This window comes from Panulirus ornatus, chromosome 4 (genome assembly GCF_036320965.1).
Source record: "Panulirus ornatus isolate Po-2019 chromosome 4, ASM3632096v1, whole genome shotgun sequence".
NCBI lineage: Eukaryota > Metazoa > Arthropoda > Malacostraca > Decapoda > Palinuridae > Panulirus > Panulirus ornatus.
In genome coordinates, this window is record NC_092227.1 from 19,200,329 (window position 1) to 19,208,314 (window position 7,986).

Here is a 7,986-nt window from a genome sequence, read left to right on the forward strand (position 1 = left end):
GAAGAGGGTGTTTTGAAGTGGTTTGGGCACATGGAGAGGATGAGTGAGGAAAGATTGACCAAGAGGATATATGTGTCGGGGGTGGAGGGAGCAAGGAGAAGAGGGAGACCAAATTGGAGGTGGAAAGATGGAGTGAAAAAGATTTTGTGTGATCGGGGCCTGAACATGCAGGAGGGTGAAAGGAGGGCAAGGAATAGAGTGAATTGGAGCGATGTGGTATACCGGGGTTGACGTGCTGTCAGTGGATTGAATCAAGGCATGTGAAGCGTCTGGGGTAAACCATGGAAAGCTGTGTAGGTATGTGTATTTGCGTGTGTGGACATGTGTATATGCATGTGTATGGGAGGGGGGTTGGGCCATTTCTTTTGTCTGTTTCCTTGCGCTACCTCGCAAACGCGGGAGACAGCGACAAAGTATATAAAAAAAAAAAAAAAAAAAAATATATATATATATATATATATATATATATATATATATATATATATATATATATATATATATTTTTTTTTTGCTTTGTCGCTGTCTCCTGCGTTTGCGAGGTAGCGCAAGGAAACAGACGAAAGAAATGGCCCAACCCACCCCCATACACATGTATATACATACGTCCACACACGCAAAATATACATACCTACACAGCTTTCCATGGTTTACCCCAGACGCTTCACATGCCCCGATTCAATCCACTGACAGCACGTCAACCCCGGTATACCACATCGCTCCAATTCACTCTATTCCTTGCCCTCCTTTCACCCTCCTGCATGTTCAGGCCCCGATCACACAAAATCTTTTTCACTCCATCTTTCCACCTCCAATTTGGTCTCCCTCTTCTCCTCGTTCCCTCCACCTCCGACACATATATCCTCTTGGTCAATCTTTCCTCACTCATTCTCTCCATCTGCCCAAACCATTTCAAAACACCCTCTTCTGCTCTCTCAACCACGCTCTTTTTATTTCCACACATCTCTCTTACCCTTACGTTACTTACTCGATCAAACCACCTCACACCACACATTGTCCTCAAACATCTCATTTCCAGCACATCCATCCTCCTGCGCACAACTCTATCCATAGCCCACGCCTCGCAACCATACAACATTGTTGGAACCACTATTCCTTCAAACATACTCATTTTTGCTTTCCGAGATAATGTTCTCGACTTCCACACATTCTTCAAGGCTCCCAGAATTTTCGCCCCCTCCCCCACCGTATGATTCACTTCCACTTCCATGGTTACATCTGCTGCTAAGTCCACTCCCAGATATCTAAAACACTTCACTTCCTCCACTTTTTGTACATTCTAACTTACCTCTCAATTGTCCCTCAACCTTACTGAACCTAATATAGACCTTGCTCTTATTCACATTTACTCTTAACTTTCTTCTTTCAAACACTTCACCAAACTCAATAGACCTTGCTCTTATTCACATTTACTCTCAACTTTCTTCTTTCAAACACTTTACCAAACTCAGTCACCAACTTCTGTATCATACTATTTCAAATATTTTGTAAATCATTTATATATACCTGTGATTATTTAGGCAGTAATCTGTTTTCCTATACTGTACCAATGATATGTGTGTGTGTAAAAAGAATTTTGTTTTTCTTCCTTTCATTGGAGAATGGGTGACACCAGTAGAATACTTGCAAAATTTGATTTCATATACTGCTAGGATCAGGTAAACTCAAATGTTTCCATGAAATAAAAATGTTGAGAAGCAATGACCTCCAGCATACAATTAGAGCAAGGGTGTATGATTCAGAACATTATATTTCACGTTATCTCTCTATGTCTCTTAGGCCCATTCCCTTTGGGAATCCCCTCAAGGGGGTGGCCATGGCAAAAGTCTCCATAAATGGTGAACTCCAGTGACACTTCTTAGCCTTTATGCCTCACCCTTAATAGGCTACTGGCAAAGGGCAACTCTGGTGCAGTGTTTTCAAAGGCTCCTACCTAGCGTTCCTGCCTCCTGTTACAACCTACTACTTTTGCCAAATGCTCCAGGCTAATTCTCCTTCCTTCTACTTTTACATAATGTTTCTACTTCATGCTCCAGCCTTATGTTTCTACCTACTACTTCCATCTATTGCTCATTCCATTTTGCCAAAAGCCATGGCTGGCACATAATGCTCACTGTTGGTAAATCTAGAGTTATGAGGGATGAATTAAGTGTTATGTGTGACTAGGAGACAGTATGCTTTGTGGACAGAATGCCAGTAGTCCAAATGTGGGCGAGGCAGTAAGAACAGACACCTACTGAAGCGCAGGCTCATTACACGGCCACCACTAACCCTCCCAATACCCAGGTGGGTAGTTCCAGAAGTATACTCCCCTGATTGGTGGCTGCTTACCAATACCTACTTTATATCTTACTCTATGATACAAAATAAGGCACTAGAAATAACAAAGAAATCATGGGGTTCATTATTATCTTAAGTTAAATGTATAAACAAAATCAACAAAACCTACAAAAACCTCCCATGGCAGCCGAGATTTACTGTGGAAATATAGTAACAACATGGTCTGCAGCTGAGGACTCTGTAAACTGCTGCTTCTCAGGAGTCAGGCACAAGTGCAAACCACCACTTAGTCCATCATCTGTTTGATAACAGTTATTACCGGTTGGAGTGATGCATAATCATTGGTGTGTCTGGTATATTTTGATTAGAGTATTGAAAACTAAGCTCCATCAATAAGGAAGCTTGCTATAGCTTTCAGTTTCTGTCATTTCTATTTTTCATGTTTCACTATTATTGTTAAGTAACCCCACAATTTTCCTGATACTCAAAACCCTTACCAATAGCATCTTATCTAAAACCTCAATGAAATATACCAGTAGTACTTCAAATCACGTCCTAAAATATAAATTTCATTACCCAAATAAAGGAGAGTTATAAAGGACTCGGAAACTTTGAGAAAAATAAGTAAAAACATTCTACTTTCTGTAAATACAGGTTTACATACAAAGGGAAACTTTGAGAAAAATAAGTAAAAACGTTCTACTTTCTACAAATACAGGTTTACATACAAATAAAAGTATGTACCGCTCTGCAGATGATCATGTTATGTACATGATGGCATGATATACAGTTCCTTACTATCACATAAAAAAACATGTCATTCACATATGTTAGGGTTCCTCACTGCAGAACTTCAATGTATAGACTCTAACAGAAAAGTAAGAAGAGAGCAAGCATTACAAATACATCTTAATATCTTTTCTTTCTTTCTTACTCATTTGCCAATTCCCATTTTAGCACGGTAGCATCAGACACAGTTGAAAAAAAAGGCCTCACACTCACATTGATTCCCTAATTGCCATGTGTAATGCATCATAATCACAGCCCCTTATCCACATCCACTGACCTTTCTGTGTTGCCCTGGCTGCTTTACATGCCCTGGTTCAGTCCATTGGCAGCATGTCACTCCCTCTATACCACACTACTCCAATTCACTCCACCCCAGGCTCACCCTACATGTATTTCAGTATATCTAAAAAGAATATTTCAATTTGCTTTACATGCCCTGGTTCAGTCCATTGGCAGCATGTCACTCCCTCTATGCCACACTGCTCCAATTCACTCCACCCCAGGCTAACCCTATATGTATTTCAGTATATCTAAAAAGAATATTTCAATTTCCTACTGCCATGAAAAGTCCTCTTCTCTCCTTGTATGTTGTGTCACAATCACAGCCCCACTCATTTTCTTGTCAAGTTTTCTTTTGCATACACAATGAAATATATTTCAGCTTAAAGCATCAGCCTCCTTACAAGGATAGAGAGACTCAATGATGTATGTAATAAGAAGAAAATTACTCTTTTGAAAACTCAAAGGCTTGTCATGTTTTCAATAAGGACCACAAAAACATACTAATACTTTTAGGAATTTGGTTACTTTATTTCAGCATGCTTTTTGTTTGAATTAATTGTGAATGGAGCCTTTGTGAACTCTGTATACGCACTGACTCTTTTGAGTCGCAATTGGATACTGCCTACATCAATGTGTTCAAAGTATTGGTGTTATGTAAAAATCAACTGCAAAACACTGATATATTGATGTGATAAAGCATAAGAGGGCCAGAGGAACAAGAAGTAAGGAAGTACTCTGTGGCGTATATTGAGGTGGACTGAAATGATCCTTCTTTATAAAGTCTCATTTGTCGGCAGAACCAATTGTTCTCTTGTTATGACTAATAGGAACCTTCACTGAAAAGTCTTATGTATCTACTGACACAACTGTTATCATACTTGTTCTGAACAACCTAGCCATTGCTGTAAGTGTGGTACATGACTCATGCTACTATGATAAATTAATATACCTTTTGTCCTAAGAACTAGTGTATTACTGTGATTCAAAGGGCAATATTAAAGAAGTTGGAAAACTGCTGAAATTTGTAGAGTTCAAAAAATAATTAGTTATATCCTCCAAAATAGGAGTCTTTACTATTTATGTTATGGTAGGTAATCCAGTTGGTTACACTAGTTATGCTATAGTTATCTAGGTTTGGTTACATTGATTTAATTCTTTCATAAAATGAAAATCTACACAAATTTACTGAGAACAGCACATAAATGATATACAAACGCATTTCCAGTGTAGTCCTCATAATACATTAGAAATGACTGATGGCAAAAGGCAGAGTAAAAAAATATAAATAAGAAACTGCAATTCAACTAGACAAAATCAAAATTACTTCAGGACTAACACAATATCAAAACAAATGTTCATAATTACTTGCACCAATACATTAGAATAAAAAACTAGTTATAATGTCTAAGTTCATTTCCACCACATGATCTTAGTTGTTTTCTTAAAAAAAAAAAAAAAAAATTAGCTGGACACTGATGACAGATCAATCCTTAAAAGTAGGTGACATTGCTTCTGGGTCGGGTCAGGAAAGGTTAGGTTACTGATGAACTGATACTTTTTTTTTCAGCTAGAAAGAAAATGGAATGCTACACTGGTAAATTAACAAAATAAGACTTCATACGTATACATAAATGTCTGTTTTCATTTGGACAAATAATTCACGATTTTCGTTTATCTGCAATGTGGATGCCCCTAAACCATATTCAATCACAATGTTACTGTTACTTACAATGATGAAACGTCCTTTTATGAGAATACAACAGGTTCCACGTGATTCCTATCTGTTTGTTTGGGGTAGAGTCTTGCAGTAGTATTGTCCTGTACGTCAACCTTGCCTTCACTCGTGTGTTTGTCTATACACACCCACAATTCGATTAGTAACGATGTAAGTCATGGTGACAGCATTTTTGTAGACCACAGCTCGTCGCAGAACCAAGGCAGCTTGAATTGACCAATCATTGTTGGAGTGCCAGATGCCGTCACTCATACAAATTCTATATGTAAAAATAATAAGTGCCTGGTAGAAGTGCTAAGCGTATTTCATTATGTAACCCTCACCAAATGAGGTAAATGTTATGCAATGTGGCACAGTTGGCATAGCCCATAAAAAAGCGAATGGAAAGTTATAATTCATCATAACAGACTCATCTCCCTTTCCCAGCCATGTCTCGCGCTCCTCAAGGTTGTTTGGCCTTTAAGCCCATCAACTGCCACGGAATTAAGGCCGTACACCAATAGGTACATCAGTGACGTATTAGGGTATGGTAGGTTCCCTGGGCGCCACTTGTAGGGGTGGGGGAACCACTCAACGAATTGTATTTTGACATAATGCTACACGGTTGACATTTTTAACGGTTTGGTTTTGTGAGATAAAAAAGAAACGCCTACTTTTTAACTATAGTAATATTTTTGCTCCTAACAGTTGCATTACCGCTTCTACGTTACAAATATGATCAAATAAGTCTGTAAGTTGATATGAATTTAAGTTTGGCCTAAATCTTCAACAGTTTATAATTACACTGTACGTATTTTTATATACATCCACTGTATGTGTTTTTTAATCTAGCCCATTGTGTACATCCAGTTCATTTTCATATGACAAATATCATTTGATTATAGTTGGTTTTGTTCGAAATGTAGCATCGGCTAATTTGTAGAAGGATTAAATATTTTGGCAGTTTGTCTGGATCTGTTCTAGTTCTAGGTTGTAATCTGCAGGGCCTGCAGAATCTAAGACTGGCGTAGTGGTATCACTATGAAGTAAGATTTTACTATGGAACCAAATATCTTGAATTTGCTTTTGTAAAAGATACTACTTAGTACAAATGAAATTTAATGTTCTTATTGAAAAGCGTTAATTCTTTATTTTAGGTAATTTTAAGACCATGAAACGCTGTTTCACAAAGAAGAAAAGTGGAACTGAAGGGCGAAAGAGACGGAAGATGGAAGCAGAGAAGCCAAAAAATCAGCCAAATTCTTCATGCCCTTCTTTGAAATGCCTGGATCAAATAGTTTGACAAGTTTCATGGAGACATTTGCACCTGCTACAAGTTTGTTGGAATGTGAAGATGAAATGGTCGTGGTGATGAAGTGACTCGCTCATGGTTGGTCTATTCCCCTTCTAAAAAGTCAGCATTTTGAATATGTTGTCTTCTCTATTCCTGGTCAGACCATCAATCCTCATTGCAGCAAGAAAATGGATTCAACCAGTGGAAAGCACCTGAAAGGTTTAGTGTTCATGAAAATGCCAAGAATCACCGGAAGTGCTTCACCCAGTGAAAAGAAATGGAAAGAAATTTAGTTGAGAACAGTTATTGACATGGAACTTCAATCACAGATTGAGAAGGAAAAGCAGAAGTGGCGTGACATCTTGACAAGAATCCTTCACTGTATAAAAGTCCTTGCAACTCAGAACCTGGCTTTGCGAGGACACGAGAGACTTCAGCTAAACGATGATCATGACGCCAATGTGGGAAGTTTTCTTGGCTTAGTGAAACTACCAGCCATTTTTTACCCAGTCATGAAAGAACACGACCTATGTGAAAGGTCATGCTTGATCCACGTCTTACCTTTCACCAAGTGTCCAGAATGAATCATCCACCTCATGGCATCCACTGTTCGCCAGAGTTTACTGAGAAGTACACCGTGAGCAGACGTCAGAAGAAGTGAGGTACGTAGAAGTTGATTTTGAGAGGAAAGTAGTCTGTGTTAGAGTCCTTCCTTGGTTTTACCCAGATAAGCCAAAAGGATGCTGATAGCTTGGTTGAAGGCATCTTGAAACAGCTAGAGAAAGACGAAATAGAGCTACAAGATTGTCGGTCACAGTGCTATGACAACGCTGCTGTGATGGCTGGGAACAGAAGTGGTGTCCAACAAAGATAAGTGAGTAAAAAGCTGGCGGTGTATGTCAGTTGTGATACTCACTCGCTCAACTTGGTACGTGTACATGCAGCTAAGCAGGATCCAATGATGGTCACGTTTCTGAAACCATCTAAGCTCTCTATGTGTTTTTCTCTCGTTCAACGCAGCGTTGGGAAAAACTCAGAAATACTCTCCCCGTTGTTTTTAAGTCAGAGTCTGAAACCAGGTGGAGTGCAAGGACAGAAGCAGTAAACCCCGTGTAAAACTCAGAAAGGATGATCAGACAGCAAACGAGCGACCGCTTGCAGACGGGAGAAACAGGCAAACACGGTTTTAGGGGATGAGAGGACGCTGGATTATGGTCATAGAGCCAGCTGGCATGATCAGAGATACTAGAAATCTATTTCTGCTACGCCGTTTCAAATAGCAACAAGTACCTTGAGAAGATACTGCAAGTCCTCCACGATATGATAGACAATAGAAATGAGACCGGTGAAGCAAGAAGTGAGCCAAGGCAGCTGTATAACCGCATGTTGAGTTTTGATTTTCTGACGTTGCCAGGATTTTGGGATGAAATAATCATTTGCATTGACCGTGTTCAAAAGAGGCTACAAGATCCTAGCATGAACTTTCATGATGCTGCCCTGGATATGAAAGCCCTTCGAGAACATTTTGATGATAAACGAGAAGTGTGGGTCAGTGAGTCACTCGAAGAAGGACTCGATCTCTGTCAAGAATGGAATGTTGAAGTACAAA

General features: G+C 39.2%; 1 protein-coding gene across 1 annotated transcript in view; it reads right to left on the reverse strand.

The window, feature by feature from the left end:
- Positions 1 to 6,487, reverse strand: part of LOC139765921 (putative gamma-glutamylcyclotransferase CG2811) — a 130,049-nt gene extending 123,562 nt beyond the window's left edge. Inside the window, exon 1 of the mRNA XM_071693895.1 lies at positions 6,411 to 6,487. Within this exon, the coding sequence (XP_071549996.1) occupies positions 6,411 to 6,472 (62 nt within the window). The 5' untranslated portion in view covers positions 6,473 to 6,487. The remainder of the gene's footprint in view (positions 1 to 6,410) is intronic.
- Between the last annotated feature and the right edge of the window lie 1,499 nt (positions 6,488 to 7,986).